This window comes from Nerophis lumbriciformis, linkage group LG11 (assembly GCF_033978685.3).
Source record: "Nerophis lumbriciformis linkage group LG11, RoL_Nlum_v2.1, whole genome shotgun sequence".
Classification (NCBI taxonomy): Eukaryota; Metazoa; Chordata; class Actinopteri; order Syngnathiformes; family Syngnathidae; genus Nerophis; species Nerophis lumbriciformis.
Window position 1 is genome coordinate 14,977,538 of NC_084558.2, and position 18,829 is coordinate 14,996,366.

The 18,829-nt window shown below is 38.6% G+C and overlaps 1 protein-coding gene across 2 annotated transcripts in view; it reads left to right on the plus strand.

Moving 5' to 3' along the window:
- Positions 1 to 1,964: 1,964 nt before the first annotated feature.
- The window catches only part of LOC133610712 (zinc transporter ZIP11-like), a 145,694-nt gene continuing 128,829 nt past the window's right edge, over positions 1,965 to 18,829 (plus strand). For both annotated transcript variants that reach the window (XM_061967250.1, XM_061967251.1), the window contains exons 1-3: positions 1,965 to 2,022; positions 6,068 to 6,185; positions 10,355 to 10,393. In XM_061967250.1, coding sequence (XP_061823234.1) covers positions 6,078 to 6,185; positions 10,355 to 10,393 — 147 coding nt within the window. In that variant the 5' untranslated portion in view covers positions 1,965 to 2,022; positions 6,068 to 6,077. The remainder of the gene's footprint in view (positions 2,023 to 6,067; positions 6,186 to 10,354; positions 10,394 to 18,829) is intronic.

An 18,829-nucleotide genomic window follows, 5' to 3' on the forward strand; every position in this document is an offset into this window, starting at 1 on the left:
GTTATTATTCATTATCAATAGTGATATTTCTATTGGTATTTGTATTGCTCCATTTGTAGTGTTAAAAGTTTAAGTACCAATGATTGTCACACACATGAGGTGTGACGAAATTATTTTCTGCATTTGAGTGTAATAATGGTCATTGTCATTTCTGTATTATTTATTTCACTAACTGCTTCTTTGCTATCACTTTTACTATCATATTTGTACATATTCTATTTGCTGATGTTGTTACGTTGTTGTTGTTGTTGTTGTAATTGTTATTGTTGTGTGTGTTGTTGTTGTCTAGTCTGTCTTATCACCCTCTTGTCCCTGCAATTTCCCCCTCTGTCATCATTTTTTTGTCTCCCACACTTCTCTTTTGTTAAGTAAATTTGTACAGCCGATATGGGCATCTACATCAACAATATGATTTGCCTGAGTAGCTGGACAGGACAGCGGTAGAAAATGGATGGGACGGATTATTTTTATCTTGCAATTTTACTTTTTATTCGAACCCTTTTACCGTATTGCTTTTGCACTATCTTGTTTAGCACATTCATTGTTTATGTTATTTGTTTGTTTTTTGTTTTGTTTTTTGCTCTATGCTTTTTAACCTGTAAAGGACTTTGGACCAATTTAAAAATGGTTGTAAACGTGCTATATAAATAAAGTTGCCTTGCCTTGCCTATGTGTGCTATGGCTATGAGATTGTTTTCCCCTTGGCCTCTGTCTGGACACCCTCTCCAGGGGTCTGGATTTTTTTTTTCTCACCACCCCCCTCCCCAGCGTTTACCTGTTTCTCACCTGTTTTGTAAGGGTTGGCAGACCCGTCAGCGATCCTGTTCTGTCTCCCTGTGATGTTTGTCTGCTCTTGAATGGGATTGTGCTGAAAATCTTAAGTAGTAAAATATTTCTGATTCTGATTCTGAAGAGTGATCCACATTCATTTTGCACAGATGGTCTCGCCCGGAAAAGGGTGGAGCACCATCTCCGAGTTGGGGAGGAGATCTTGCCCCAAGTGGAGGAGTTCAAGTACCTCGGAGTCTTGTTCACAAGGGAGGGAAGAGTGGATCATGAGGTCGACAGGCGGATCGGTGCGGCGTCTTCAGTAATGCGGACGCTGTATCGATCCGTTGTGGTGAAGAAGGAGCTGAGCCTGGAGGCAAAACTCTCAATTTACTGGTCGATCTACGTTCCCATCCTCACCTATGGTCATGAGCTTTGGGTTATGACCGAAAGGACAAGATCAAGGGTACAAGCGGCCGAAATGAGCTTCCTCCGCCGGGTTGCGGGGCTCTCCCTTAGAGATAGGGTGAAAAGCTCTGTCATCCGGGAGGAGCTCAAACTAAAGCCGCTGCTTCTCCACATCGAGAGGAGCCGAATGAGGTGGTTTGGGCCTCTGGTCAGGATGCCACCCGGACGTTTTCCAAGGGAGGTGTTTAGAGCACGTCCGACCAGGACTCGTTAAGAAGACTATGTCTCCCGGCTTGCCTGGGAACGCCTCTGGAGCTGGACAAAATGGCTGGGGAGAGGGAAGTCTGGGCTTCCCTGCTTAGGCTGCTGCCCCCGCGACCCGACCTCGGATAAGCGGAAGAAGATGGATGGATGGATGGTCATGTAATCCAACAAGCACAGAGAACCTCAATATAAATTTATAAAACAATAATGGTTGATATTTTTTATAATGCTGGTCACTAATTAACTCAGTTAATCATTGCAGGAACTAGTCCCCAATATGATCAGTATGTTTTGTTGGCCTCTCTGCTCTTCAGTATCAAACATAGTGAATCTATTGCATATTCATGCTGAAAATAGAATGACAACGTTTATCCGTTTTAAACTGTATTGTAATTTACAGAAGAAAAAAAATCTTTGTACAGTATATGGTCAAGTTCTTTTTAAATGTGGGAGGAGTCTGTTACACGCTCCAAGTTGGTGACCAATAGACTATGAGGAGGGGCGGCTCCGATGTCATAGGCAGGCACGTGTACCAGGAAGTAGGAAGTGAACACGGGGGATGAGAAGTACCACTGGCTAAAAGTAAGTGAGCTACGTTCCTTTCTGACCAAAATACAAATAATATACATTTACAATGTTAATAATATTTTCGGAATGAGTTGTTGTTGTCGTCCACCGTCTCACAAAGTAGGCTTGACCAAATATAACTATTTGTGAGATAAATCGACTCAGTGAGTATCATGTCGAGATGTTTACTTTGTATTATTTCAATACCTACGACGACTGTTCATGTAAAAAACATTTTTTTTTGCTGACAATGCTTAGTAGTGTGTAGTAAAAATATGCGTTATAACCGTCCATGTGTAAAAACCGTACACAACATTATTAAAAATGATTTCACATTCTCCACATTTTAAAGCACGTTTTCATCAACGTTTCATTCACTCACTGCCTACAACATACATGCACATTACCGATACGAATACAACCTAATACACGATCTTTGTCAGCACAGTATTATTTGAACATGTTTGTTGTAGCGATGTTAACCATAGTCGTGTGCCTATTTAATAGCTAACAACCAAACATATGCTGTACAGTCCTATTGTGGAAGACAGAACACCTAAATGATACATGGGTTATACTCGTATAGCGCTTTTCTACCTTTTAAGGTACTCAAAGCGCTTTGACAGTATTTCCACATTCACCCATTCACACACACATTCACACACTGATGGCGGGAGCTGCCATGCAAGGCGCTAACCACGACCCATCAGGAGCAAGGGTGAAGTGTCTTGCTCAAGGACCCAACGGACGTGACTAGGATGGTAGAAGGTGGGGATTGAACCAGGAACCCTCAGGTTGCTGGCACGGCCACTCTCCCAACTGCGCCACGCCGTCCCCTGACGGAGTCAATCAAAAGTGAACATTTTTTTACATGCTTGTTGTTCAAATATGGTCGATAATGTTCTGTATCAATTTCTCTATGTTTAGACTAAGATTGTTAAAGGGGAACATTATCACAATTTCAGAATGGTTAAAACCATTAAAAATCAGTTCCCAGTGGCTTATTATATTTTTCGAAGATTTTTTCAAAATTTTACCCATCATGCAATATCCCTAAAAAAAGCTTCAAAGTGCCTGATTTTAACCATCGTTATACACACCCGTCCATTTTCCTGTGACGTCACATAGTGAAGCCAACACAAACAAACATGGCGGAAAGAACAGCAAGCTATAGCGACATTAGCTCGGATTCAGACTCGGATTTCAGCGGCTTAAGCGATTCAACAGATTACGCATGTATTGAAACGGATGGTTGTAGTGTGGAGGCAGGTAGCGAAAACGAAATTGAAGAAGAAACTGAAGCTATTGAGCCATATCGGTTTGAACCGTATGCAAGCGAAACCGACAAAAACGACACGACAGCCAGCGACACGGGAGAAAGCGAGGACGAATTCGGCGATCGCCTTCTAACCAACGATTGGTATGCGTTTGTTTGGCATTAAAGGAAACTAACAACTATGAACTTGGTTTACAGCATATGAAATACATTTGGCAACAACATGCACTTTGAGAGTGCAGACAGCCCAATTTTCATCAATTAATATATTCTGTAGACATACTCTCATCCGGGCTCTTTTCCTGAAAGCTGATCTGTCCAGTTTTGGAGTTGATGTCAGCAGGCCAGGGAAGCTAGGGTCGATAGGGGGTTTAGCTCGCTCGTCTGCGGGAACAAACTGCCGCCATTGCGTGCCGTGCTACCGAGGTCCTTTGTCCCTGAATTGCTCACACACTCCGGTAGATTCAATGGGGGTCTGGCGGCAGATTTCTTTGACTTTATCGTTGGAAATGCATCTGCTTTGAGTGTCGCAGGATATCCACACATTCTTGCCATCTCTGTCGTAGCATAGCTTTCGTCGGTAAAGTGTGCGGAACAAACGTCCAATTTCTTGCCACTTTCGCATCTTTGGGCCACTGGTGCAACTTGAATCCGTCCCTGTTCGTGTTGTTACACCCTCCGACAACACACCGACGAGGCATGATGTCTCCAAGGTACGGAAAACAGTCTAAAAAACGGAAAATAACACAGCTGATTTGACTCGGTGTTTGAGAAAATGGCGGATTGCTTCCCGATGTGATGCCACGTTGTGACGTCATCGCTCCGAGAGCGAATATTAGAAAGGCGTTTAATTCGCCAAAATTCACCCATTTAGAGTTTGGAAATCGGTTAAAAAAATATATGGTCTTTTTTCTGCAACATCAAGGTATATATTGACGCTTACATAGGTCTGCTGATAATGTTCCCCTTTAAAGTCCGCTATCACTTGCTCCCAATCCAATTTTCCTTTTATTTAATCTGAAACTATCATTTACATGGCTGCAAAGGATATCGCATCCAATGTTAAGTCTACATGCACCAAGCGAATGGGTGACTTTCTACAACCCGCGTCATCCAAATACCGAAGGTCCTAGTTCAAGACTGCCAAATCAAGATATTTGTAATTGAATTATCTTGCCAACAGTGGTGTCTTCCCTGCTGGGCTAACATAACCAGAAATTATGATCATAATTAAAGATAAAAGTACTTTCCCTAAATATCTCAAAGTATTTATATTCTCTTCATGTCATATTATGCTCCTTACAGTGCTGTTGTTTTTAGGTTATAGAGTTTTTATCCAATCAGAATTCAGCTAGCTTATGTTGCCATGCTGTACCAAATCTGCCCAAAGCCTTCAGATTCAGCAATGCGGGCGTCCGTGCACTGTAAGTGAACGGGCACATACAGTTGACAGACACATGCGATAGCTAATCAGATCACAAGTTCTTGTCAGTAAGGCCTTCTAGACCAGACATATATTGTGACGTTATGAGCTAGTTAACATAAGAACTCTATTACCCAGCATGGCACAGTAGTGAAGCACATGCGCAGTAGCCCTGTTTAGGGTGAATGTAGTTTTTGATGAGCACGCTGTGGAGTAAACTTTAAGAACTCAGCTAAAATGCCTCGTCTGCATCTTTTATGATTAGACAAGACAACACATATATTTGCAAGGCCATTTTCAAGAAAGATATTTAAAGAGAAACTACATCTTGTGAGACGATGTCAGCCAACCCCGGAAGCTTGAATGGGTTCTACTAATTGTGAGTTCAGATGTTTTATTTCTTTATTTTTTTCACGTTTAATATGTTTTTGCAGTTTTAATTTTGACAGTACTACATAAGATATGTTTTAATTGCTGATGCGGGTTTAGCGATTTTTAAATGTACCAGAAAATAACCCGTTTTGTACAATATTGATGTGGTGATTCAATGCACAGTAGTACGTAAATGTGTTTCTGTATAGTATTTCTCCAGCAATGGTCGTGTGGTGACATAAATGATGGCATTTTGAGAGGTAATCATTGAAGTCGGACGTCACTGAATGCCTAGGTGGGAAATGCACGGCCCGCCACTGCTTGCCAAGGAGGGCTACATGTGTGAGAAAGAGCAGTGGTTTACTTTACTTTACAGATAATCTTGTGCTTAATGTAACAAATTAGCAGTTTGGAAGACTATACCCTGAAATGTGCTGTTTACATTGGCTTGAACGATGTACCCTATTTTTGATAGTCTACAACAGCTGTAAAAACAAGTCGACATTAGCATTTCTCAAATAATCATGCATTTTATGTTTATAATAATGGTTATCAGAACTATATCAAAATAAATTGGGAAGGTACCTCATTAGAATTAAAAACAATACTCCTCCACGTTGTGGTAATTTCGATATTTTAGACTCTTGCAATTTTCTAATGATATAGTTATAGCTGGTGTGCTCAAGAAGATTACTGTTAAAAAAAAAAGCCAAGGATGTTATAATCCTAAACAAGCGGGTTTAAACAGTGTGCAAAAACAAACATACCAGTAGTTTGACGCCTTAAACGACTGTTGATTTAAGGTGACTCAAACCAACTTCCTCCCGGAGTTTTTAGATGGGACATTTATTCCCAGTTCAGTGTTTATCATTGACGTAAACACTAGTTTTACAGTTTTGTTGCTCCTGAATGCAACTTTCATGTTAATTCGTACATTTCTCTTTAACAATAGCTAGACTTCTAATACATGTTTTTAATTGTGTGTCCAGGTGTGGCACAATGCTAGAGCACTACTCCCCTGTTGCCCAGGCGCTGCTGGGCACTCTGTTCACTTGGGGCCTGACTGCTGCTGGAGCTGCGATGGTATTTGTCTTCTCCAGTCGACAGGTACGATGAGAGAAATAATTGTTGGATCCAATGCTGATTTTGTAAATTTACCCTTAAAAAGACATAAACAGATCATTGATTTTTTGGTAGGCTTTATTTTAACAGAGAGAGAAGACGAACATACAAAACAAAAATCAAACAGATAGGAAAATAAAGTTATTTGTTTGTATTGAAGAGAGTGAAATAAGTATTTGATCCCCACCCCACCTATCTGAAGTAGAGATGCACCAAAAAGAAACTTCTTGGCCCAAACCGAAAATGCTGAAAATTTAAACACTGAAATAAGTCAATGTCAATTATAAATTAACATTGCATTTATGGCTAATACTGTGTATTAACATCACTAAAATCGAGGCATTGCAATTGCACAATTAATATTTATATTTCAAATAATAAAACAATCATAAAATTATAAAAATATTGATTTACCACTGGTAAAATAAAGACATTATATTTTGATTAGTGCTGACAAATGATACATTTTATAAAGTAGATTAATCACATTTAACTTTGGATTAATCACATTTAAATTTGGATTAATCATGAGCAATCACAGATTACTACTGTCTTGCATCATTTTAAATCAATTAAAAGAAGACCCCCACATTTGGAAACAAATGCAATTTGTGTTAAGCTAATTTGCGGTTAAAGTAAAGTAAGGTTACAGGAGCATATATGGTCAAAATAAATTGCGTGATTAATCTGCGCACACTATATAAATATTTTTTTGTGATTCATCACGAGTTAACTCGTATTTAACTCATTATTTTTCGTTAACTAGTTTAATTTTGATATTTTATATAATAATGATAAAAAAATCTTAACGCAGTCAACACGCTCCAAAAAAGCATAGAGTGGGTTGTGCCACTGCAGTGGAACTAGACAGTCATTGGATTAATGCTCAGCTTTGTCCTGCCCATTGGATGCTTCAAAATGTAAAGAGTATCTGTAAATATGAGAGGAGCAAAATCCCTTCTGAGATGTGAGCAACCCTGATGGCCGACTTCAAGAGCCTCTGTTTCCCAACAAGGATTTGCCTTTCCAAGTACAAACCCCGTTTCCATATGAGTTGGGAAATTGTGTTAGATCAAATACAAACCAATTTCTAACCTTTTAATAAATGATGTTGTGTGTTAATAATCTTGTCCTACCAAACTATTGTTTGTGGTCATGTCTTTGTAACACACCCACAACATTTTTTAAGAAAGTGACCTTGCTGCATTTAAATTTCAGGCCCCAATACTTAATTGAGATTTTAGTGCCTAGAAAAAGTTATTTACACTATTCTATTTGGAGGATTTGTTTTCTTACCGTCTGTTTCAAAATTTTAAATAATACTGACCACATATGAAATAATTATTTTAAGATGACATTTTATTATAATGCTTTCTAATAGAAATTCTTTAAATATCTGGTGATAAAGGTTAAGCAGAAGAAATGTTTAGCAGACACCACTTAAAACGAGGGATGTGCCGAACGATCGACAACTGATCAGTATTTTCTTTTTAAAAAAAAGGAGATTACTTTATTTTAGTCCCCCGGCTGACAAGCAGCAGATAATTGTGTATCTCCATACACAGTGTGGAGCCGCTTTCCTAAGTTGATAATAATCACCTCCATTACGGCAAATAAACTGCACTTCTCAATATCTTGGGCATCATTATCAAGTTTTGACAAAAGGATGTAACGGTATTGTAAAATACCGCTGTATTGCGTTTTCACAATCCTCACAATAATGCTGTGACGTGTGACAGTAAATGAGAGCTGGGAGTACACCCACCAGTGTAGTTTTTTCTGGTACTACTGAGTAAGCCAATCTGACAAGCAAACCACATATCCCATAATCCCCTGCCCAGCGCAGCTCAGTAAAAGATGGCAGAAAAGAGAGCACAAAGCTCAAGCCAGGTTTAAATTGGACATTTGGGAGCATTTGGCTTTGCAGTCATGGAAAATGAAAGGAGAAAGAAAACGTGATGGACATGCAAACTACAGTTTGCAGGTATTGCCAGACAACAATTGTCTGCAGTCCAGAAATACAAGCAACATGAGAAGTCACTTGATTAAAATGTTATTGACGCAAAACCAAGATATTCTCCAGGCCAAACCTCAATTTGTGAGGCAAAGTTTTCTTCACTACAGCACAAGAGAATCAATTAATTTCAATCTGATCAGAAGAAATGAGGATGGGCCTTTAAAACGTGACCCCATGAAGTCTTAATGCGCGAGTTAAATTGTTATACAATAATGTGAGAAATACTAAACTGAAAAAGATGGTTTTTAGACTTGTTGACCCACATGTGTGTTTACATTGTCAGTTGAAAGTTAAAATACATCATTTGTTATTGTTGTTATACCAAATATTTAAAATGTCAGTTTAAAGACACTAAACCGAACGTTTTTTTATGTTTGGTTGTTACTTGATCTTTGCACTTTGAAAATACCTTTTGGTACTCATAAATATGAATACAACATTTGAGCATGAGGTTTGAGTTTATTTACAGTAAATGTCTTTTAGCGTAAGTAGCATTTCATATTCCACAATAAGCATTTTTTCTAAATCATTCTTTTTTTTGGACATTACTGCAACAATATCGTAATGTGGCCTTAATACCACGATAACACCGTACCGGGAGATTTTGCTACTGTTACATCCCTAATTATTAAGTATTAAAGCGAGGTGAAATATGTTGCACACTTAGAGTAAGCAGGAGCATGTATGCAGTTTCCCTTTAACCAAGTATTAGTGATTATGTTATTTTAAGAGCTAACGCAGACAAACTATTTTTAGCAGCGCCGTGATCACAGAGAGCTAACAAGCTTGTCGCCGCTATATTGACATCATTGGCTGGTGAGCTGCTTTCTCGCCTCGGAGGTCGTGAAAGTTTATTCTAGATCATAAATAATCCCTCTTACCTGGATAGAAGGCTGAGGACATAATCCGACAAAGTGGTCAACATCTATTTTAGACCCGGAATGGGGAGAAGGACGCTGGGTTTCACTCCCATTTTATTCTTTGTGAGGATTATGAGTAATTTTTCATACAAACGGGAATATATGAACATCCTATCAGTCGGCATGCCAGTTACAGCAGGCATTGTACACAAGTGATGTTTTATGTTTGTTGGCTTTCATATCTGCAATGAGTAGAAATCAGTGATGTTGAAGGAAAAAGCGAACATCGTGATGCGTTTTCTAAATTAATGCATGGCAGTATGGTTAAAATGTGCAAAATAGGTAAATACTAAATTTTATTATCAATGTGCCTGTTACTACATTACATATATACTAACAGCATGTATATAAAACTTTGATGGAGGTGTTTGGATTTTTTTAAGCACTTTGTTGACAGAATGGAGCGACTCCTTTAACCTCCATTGTTATTAGACTTTTGATTGCATTTATTTACAAGTTAGAATGCATAAAAAAGAAAAACATATCTGTGCTTGTCTTGCATAAGGATTGTAAATGAAAGGCACAATTAAAAAAAAAAATACAGTTCCCCTTTAACGTTGTATTACCCTATATTCAAACACAGTGTTATTGTTCAAACTGCATTTAATGTTACAGTAGCCAAAAATATAAAAATAAACATCGGCCTTGCATTTAATGAATACCTAGGCCTACTACGCTACTGTATATTAAGGTTGGTCATTATGGTGGTACTTTGAGAGACAAGTTTTTTCTGAGGCGGTATGTGGTGAAAAACGTTTGAGAACCACTGGATTAGATTGATATTTTTATTTTCTCAAAATATTTTTGGTTGTTGTTTTTGTTCATGTTTACCAATTCAGGAAATGAGTCCCTGGACACAGTAGGACTTGGGGGAATACTTCTTTTTTAGTTATTGTGTAATATCGAGTGTAATAAAAGAGAATGAGAAACAAATGTAAATATTGTGTTGATATTCTTAAACTGTCAATAGCACCCACCAAAATAAACTAAAAAATGTACATCTAATAAAAGTGATCGGTATTGTTTTTGGTATTGGTTGATCTCACTCATGGATGATCGGTATCGCGGATTTTGCAGCATAAATCCCTGATTGGAACATCCCTACTTCAAGTTCAAATAATTTTTTGAAATGACCTAAACAAATTTTGCTGAAGGGCACACATTTTACCCAGGTAACTTCTTTATTATTAACATTTTAAATTGACTTTTCTTTTCAGAAGCACATCTTGGACGGAAGTTTAGGATTTGCAGCAGGGGTGAGTTGTTATTCGTTTAACCATTATTACGGTCACATAGTCATGTCTAAATGTAACAGTAAATATTCTTTGTAGGGCACCAGTGTCTGACTCCCTATATTACATTTTTGAAATACTTACAGAGATCACAGTCAAAAGTTGTAATGTGTTTACATTGAGGCATTCCAAATGACATTTGAGCTAACTAAGGAGGACTATAATCGTTTTGGCCACCTGACAACTTTACTAAAGTTGTTTTTCGCTCTGCAAGAAATGTAAAGATGAACAACTAAACAATGAAATACTTTATCCCTGGTCTGCAAGTATTTAGGTGAATTATTGATATATTTCAAATTGAGAGTGCAATATTAGTCACTTGAAGTGTGCTGTTAACAGTTTGGCTTCTTATAAATGCCAATGATATTTTGAATGTTTAACTGTTAAGTGTTCAATTTCTCATTTGACTGCTTTGTGTTGTGAAACCACCTACGCAAACACATGTCTTTTCATTGGTATGTTTGCTTGCATTTGTCATGATTTGGCTAATGAAGGCAGAAGAATGTGGACTAAAATGCAGGAAGCTAGGATTAAAAAAAAACAAACTATTAATATAATTAATGAGAAGGCATAATTCTGACCAAAAGGCAGATTTACTTTAAATTGTTCAGTCTTATGTGAGCTCACAATACAGATTATTCTGAATATAACAACTAAATAGGAAAATATTGTCCTGTCCATCCAAGGTTTTGTGAAAGTGAACATGATACAGTTTGTGTGCATATCTGAACATATATTTCAAATTAGAAACATTAAAACAATATGAGTGTGAATGCTGTCTGTCTATGTGTGTTGGCCCTGCAATGAGGTGGCGACTTGTCCAGGGTGTACCCCGCCTATCGCCTGATTGTAGCTGAGATAGGCTCCAGCGCCCCCCGCAACCCTGAAGGGAATCAGCGGTAAAAAATGGATGGATGGATGGATGGATTTACTAACCTAAAAACTAGGTTAGTAAATCCTACTAAGTACTACACTAGGTGTGGTGAAATTACCCTCTGCATTTGACCCATCCCCTTGTTCCACCCCCTGGGAGGTAAGGGGAGCAGTGAGCAGCAGCGGTGGATGCGCTCGGAAATCATTTTGGTGATTTAACCCCCAATTCCAACCCTTGATGCTGAGTGCCAAGCAGGGAGGGTCCAATTTTTGTAGTCTTTGGTATAACTCGGCCGGGGTTACAACTCATGGCCTACCGATCTCAGGGCGGGCACTCTAACCACAAGGCCACTGAGCAGGATCCTAGCCCTGCAGTGAATGTGGACAGGTCCTACTTATTAATTACTGTAAATTATCATTTACTTATAATACAACTACTGTAGTTGTTAGTACATTCTATTGTATTGGTTTTCATACAATATTTCTTATCTATTTTTTATTTTATTTTAAAATGCTTATTACATGGTAAAATTGTGCTGTTTTAGGGGACAAAAGCACTGATTCAAAATATTTTTAATTAATTTCAATGAGCGACGTTAATTTGAGATACAAGCGTTTTGCCTGACAATCTCAGTCATATAACCAATTCAACTTGTAAGTTGAGGTACGACTACAAATGCTATTTTGGCAACACTGAGCCTTTCTCCTGCGTCTTCCAATTCTCTGGCAAACCAGGTGCATATGGGGTCTTAAGACGCCGCATTGCGATACACACCACCACTTGCTGTAGGGATCCAATCCAAGGCCAACAAGCGACATAAGAAGACAGACAAATTATTATATGTCTATGAGTGAAGGTGAACAGGTCGGACCGAACCTGTTTCTAGCGGGCTGCCAATTATGTTTGCGCCGAGTGCTTGCACATGTGATAGGTGTAGCCATGCGGGTCTGTCATGATATATTGTTTTTCAGTTTGCAGATAAAAGACGGGTATCAAATTAGAACAGACAACATTTACATGTTAGCAAACTGTACAATTTGTTCTGACTACTGGGCATGCCATTTTAACAGATATTTGGTAGCTTATAGTACAGTATTGAATTTCAAATATTCCAAATGTATGTTTAAATACCCTTCCTTTGACCCGATCTTTGTATTAATCAGACAAGGGATCGGATTGGGGGCAGATATTTGTCTTTTTGAACTTTTCGGAGATAAGCTTATGATCTGACAAGCCCTTCACTGCAGCTGCGTTTTGGTGTTCACATGGCTAAAGATTGTATTGACGTGTATGACTCCTTCAAAAGGCATGCACAAAGGGGAGACACATCTTCATGTCCAGATTTCAGTTTCGGACATGGACGATTATAAAATCGATTTGTAAACGTCAATAATCGATTTCTTCATTGTAAATAAACTAATGCAGACAGTTCTAAAATTTGGCTGACTGTAGCGAGGCACCTCACCGAGAGATCCAACCAGCTCTTTTATTATATGGCTGTTTGTTCCAGTTTTGCACACATTTCCATTAATTTAATTTGAATAAATGTGGGAATTAATTTAACTGTTTGTTATTACAAATGTACTGTTTTGTTCAGTCATATGTGAGCTCACAATACTGATCACAAATGCACTGTTTTTTTTAAGTTGTAAGTGATAAACGATTATTTAGTGAAACGAAAAGAAATGTAAAACTGCATCAATATACATAAATTAAAGCTGCATCAATAATCATTTTTTAATCGAATCGTAGCGCCTGAATCGTAATGGAATCGTGAGGTGCCCAAAATGTCCTATCTCTGCTATCCACATTGTGGAGACGCTTTACAGTATTACTAATCCTCGCCTCCATGGAGGAGGAACTACGTTTATTACAAGTCTCATATCACTGAAGGACTAGAGGACAGGGAATACCTAAACATACAGCACGACGAGCAGGACGACACAAGAAGCTATGATAATCATAAAGTAGAGGTGATCGATATATTGATACTATCGATACTATCGATACCAAGTGTAGCATCAGTACATAAAACAACACTTGAAAGGGAACTGCACTTTTGTTGGAATTTTGCCTATCGTTCACAATCATTATGAAAGACATGACAATGGATGGATTTTTTAAAATGCATTCTAAATATTAAATAAATGCGATCAAAATTCCGCTTACAATGGAGCCTATGGGAGCTGTTCAATTCCGCCTATAGAGCCCCTAAACACATCCAAACACCTCCATTAGGGTTTTATATACATAATGCAATTATATATGTAATGTACAAGCGGTAGAAAATGGATGGATGGATGCAGTAACAGGCACATATACAACAACATTTAATATTTACGTATTTTGATCATTTTAAGTATACGCAGCACATTAATTTCAAAAACGCATAATGACCTTTTCTTCTTTTTTTTCTGTCACTGATTTCTGCTCACTGTAGACTTTATGAGAGCCGACAAACATAATAAAATGTCACTTACTGTACAACGTCTGCTGTCGTTAGGATGCCGTCTGCTGGGATGTTCATATATTCCCATTTAGGTGAAGAATGTCTCATAATCCTCACAAAGAAACAGGATGGGGGAGTGGGGAGGGACAAGCGCTTTTCGTGTCGTTCTCGCCAGTTCCAGGTCCTAAATGACTGTCAAAGTGTCCCAACTTGTCGGAATACCTACTCACACATTTTCTGTGCAGGTAAGATGCATGATTTATGATCTAGAATTAACTTACAAGGAGCAAAGAAGTGAGAAAGCTGTTGATCCGTCGATGTTGTAATAAATATAGCGACACACGCAAGTGATCACGGCGCTGCTATGAATAGTTTGTCTGCATCAGCGTTTATTATAATAATAATATCACTAACACTTGGTTAATATTCAAGCCATGAAATGTAAATGGAGTATTGTTGGCGCTTTCTGATTGGTTATTTATCGGATTTTATGGGCAGAATAGTGGAGCTCCCATTGGCTCAGCTGTAAGCTGACTTTTATTTACAATTATTTAATAATTAGAATGCATTAAAAAATGCATCTGTCGTCATGTCTTTAATAATGATTGTGAACAATAGGCAAATTTCCCCCCAAAAAGTGCTGTTCCCTTTTTAAGTGATTACATTGATATTTTTCTTTTTCTTGTTACAAAATTATTACAAAATATTTTTTTTGTTATTGTTAACCAACTCAGGGAGTAGGTCTCTGGATACAGGGAGGATTTGAGGGTAACACCTAAATAGTTTAAATAGGAGCCAACAGTAACTTTAACTTTTGTACTATTCACAGTGTTTTTCTCCCAGAAGTGTTTGTGGCATTTAATTCCAAAAAATCAATACATCCAATGTTCCCTCTAATTTTTCATGTGCTCAAACTCCCTGAGCATTCCTTGGACGACATGTGAGCAACATCAGACATGCACGCTGTCGCCACCCCAGCATCACACCTGTCCCAAAGCTGACATTATAACAAGTTCAATGTTTTATTAATCAAATAACAGCAGTTATTTCCATTATACTATTTTCTAATCTAAATGATTAATTAATCTAAATGGATATTTAAAAAAAAAAGTTTTCAGGAGCTGTATGTTGTATGTCTTGGGGGTTGCTGTAAAATAATTTAAGACATGTACCCCTTCAGAGATCACAATTTGTTCCCCTTGAAATATTCACATTTAGCACAATGAGATGTGGGCTGTAGCACAAACATGGGATATAGTGGATAACGTTGTGTCTGTAAAATATATCATTACATACTTTTTATCAGCATTTATCTAATCTGGTAACTGCATTTCATGATTACTATGCTTAAATTAACATTCTTAATCAAATCAAATCAAATCAACTTAATACAAAACCCAAAACCTGTGAAGTTTGCACGTTGTGTAAATGGTAAATAAAAACAGAATACAATGATTTGCAAATCTTTTTCGACCTATATTTAATTGAATAGATTGCAAAGACAAGATACTTAATGTTCGAACTGGAAAACGTTGTTATTTTTTGCAAATATGAGCTCATTTGGAATTTGATGCCTGCAACATGTTTAAAAAAAAGTGGCAAAAAAGACTGAGAAAGTTGAGGAATGCTCATCAAACACTTATTTGGAACATCCCACAGGTGAACAGGCTAATTGAAAACAGGTGGGTGCCATGATTGGGTATAAAAGCAGCTTCCATGAAATGCTCAGTCATTCACAAACAAGGATGGGGCGAGGATCACCACTTTGTGAACAAATGCGTGAGCAAATTGTCCAACAGTTATTGTCAGTTGTATGAGAAAACAAAGACTAAAACGAACTACAACCAACGCTAGCAATGGTTATACTGGTGGAAATAAGTAGATCATGCTTAGCAGCCTAATGTACGCCCAAAACTAAAGAGCAGACATTTTACCAAGGTATGCCTATTGGCAATGTTCCCTATAATTTTTCATGTGTGTGAGAAAACACACAAACACTCAGAGCATTCAGTGGAATACAGGCGTGCACACTGTGGCCATACCAGCAGCACATTTGTCTCAAACCTGACATAACAATTTAAATGTGTTATTATTATAATCAAGTGACAGTAGTCTTTTTCAAGAGATTATTTTCTAATATATGTGATTTGGCCCACTTAGATATTGTTGTTTTTTTGTTTTTTTAATCAGCTATGCACTATAGTATTTTATGCCTGGGTCGGGGTCCTGCTTTGGAAAGATTGTGTACCCCTTTCAGAGATCACATTTAGTTCCACTTAAAACATTCACATGTTGCATGAAATGAAGTGTTTATTAACTTTCTGTCCGTAAAATGAATATTTTTATTAGCAATTCTGTAGTGCTATAACATAATTTCATGATTAGTATTCAAAAAACAACATTCTTAACAAATGACAGTAGAATAAGCACACTGATTGAGGAGTCATAGTAAAACGACCTGAATTTTACACTTTACGTGTAGTGTTGGAGTTGTCCAACTTTTTGTGTGGCCATAAATGCACCAGTGACTACTTGCCATGAGTGTATGTGTTGGTGCAGGCGAGAGAGAGAGAGAGAGAGAGCAAGTGGCTGCTGTTGATATAACAGATGACAAAGAGTTGCTTTTGGCTTGGATTGTACGGTAAACAACGGCCAGTTTTGCTAGATAAAAGTATTTTACACATTGTTTTGGTGTGGTTATGGCCGACAAACAATTTCGCTAAATAAAGGGACCGATGGAATTCCTGTCCTCCTTTAAGTGTCTCCACAGACGTTACAATAATTTAACCGTGTTGACAAACATTGTTTTATCTGTTGTGGCCGCCTTTCATCACCTGTTACTCACAGTTGCATTGCAATATCATACAAAACAAATTATTTGTTTATTTTGTTTTGAGTGGGATTTGATTTTGTGCGCGGCATAGATTTGCTGTGCGCAGAGGACACGTGAGCATTGCGCAGGTGCGCACCTTAGAGGGAACGTTGAATACATCATGTGATTTACAACAATACTAGCACATTTTAAATTTAATGAAATAAGCTTAATGAAAATGTGTTATTATGTTCACTTTAGTTTTTTAATAAAAACAGTTTTTCAGTTCCATAATCTATTGTCAAAGTATCAGACTAGAAATCGGATCCAATCCAAGGCCAAAAAATCTGACAATGATTTAAGGCTCAAAATGCTGATCAGTACAACCGATTAATTAGATTCATTTTCCATCACTGAGCTATCACAATGAAATGTAAAGGTGACTGAGAGGTTGGGACTGCCAGTACAAAAGTCTCCCTTTTGGAGATTTATTAACCTGGGGTAGAGCTGTTTGTCCTCCCCTGCTGGATAAATAACTTCCTCTGGGGCAACTTAGTAGATAAGATGTACTGGTTTCTGTACTTACCTTTTTTCAATTTTTCTGGTGAATATTGGATTGTATTTTGCTAAATGTGTTTCTTGTGCAATCATCCACTCTTGATTGCTGATTACTGGCCCTGATTAGTATTGTAATTATGGAAGTAATGCCCGGTAATGAGAAAATGGCTCTTAGTCAAGGCTTATCTTAATTGATATTTTTTGTGCCATCTTTTGATTAAATCCTTAAATATGTAAAATATACATTTGTATAGGAACATTCCCAAACTTTTTTTTTCATTTTTCAAAAACATTTGATCAGCCCATCAGCTACAGTAAGTTTGAACACTGAGAATTATTTATATAACAAGACAGATACTTTCGAGAGGGTGGTAAAGGAACACATTGTCTCCAGATTCCCCCCCACATTCGACCAGTACCAGTTTGCTTATTGCCCTAACCGCTCCACAGAGGACACCATCTCCTCTGCACTCCATCTGAGCTTAGAACATCTGGAAGGAAAGGACACACACGTGCAGATGTTGTTTCTGGACTTCAGCTCGGCGTTTAACACAATCATCCCGGAGCACCTGGTGAGCAAACTGGCCCCCCTTGGATTCAGCACACCCCTATGCAACTGGCTGCTTGACTTCCTCACAGACAGACCCCAGCCTGTGAGAGTGGGTGACAACACCTCCAGTGCCATCTCCCTGAGCACCGGCTCCCCCCAGGGCTGCGTCCTATGTCCGCTGCTGTTCACACTGATGACTCATGACTGCTGCGCCAGGTCCATTACTAACCACATTGTGAAGTATGCGGACGGCACAACAGTAGTGGGCCTCATCCAGGACAACAACAGGCATGGACTACAGGGAGGAGGTGAAACATCTGGTTGACTGGTGCAGAACCAACAACCTGGTCCTGAACGTCGACAAGACCAAGGAGATCATCGTCGACTTCAGGAGGCACCAGTCCCTTCACACTCCACTCTTCATCAACGGCACAGCAGTGGAGATGGTAAGCAGCACCAAGTTCCTGGGGATTCAGATAACTGTCAACCTGACCTGGTCCAAACACACCGGAGCTATTAGAAAAAGAGCTCAGCAGCGCATGCACTTTTTGCGTCGGATGAAAAGAGCACACCTCCCTCCCCCCATTCTCACCACATTCACCAACTGCATCTCTGTCTGGACTAGAGCCTGCAGTGCCTCAGACTGGAAGTCTCTGCAGAGAGTGGTGAAGACCGCGGAAAAGATCATCAGGACTCCTCTTCATTCTATCGGGGAGATCCCAAAAAGCCGCTGTCTGACCAAGGCTCAGTAAATCAGTAGAGACTCTTCCCACCCCCACCAAGGACTGTTTTCACTGCTGAACTCTGGAAAGAGGTTCCGTAGCATCCGTAGCACAACCTCCAGGTTCTGTAACTGTCATGATCCGTGGTCCGGATCATGTTTTGTTTAGTTATGTTTTGTTAGTTTTGGACTTCTTTAGTTCCCGTTTGCGCTTCCTTGTTTGTTTTGTCACCATGGCGACTCATTAGTTTCACCTGCCTCATTTGTTTGGATCACACCTGTCGCTAATCATGAGATCACTATTTTTAGTCTGCTTTTGTTAATCACTCGTCCTGGCTTCATTGTTTGCGTCACGCCTTTGCCAAGTAAGTTTTATGTTCTTGAGTCCTATGCTAAGTTTGTACCCCAGCTTCATGTGTTTTAGGCACGCTTTCTT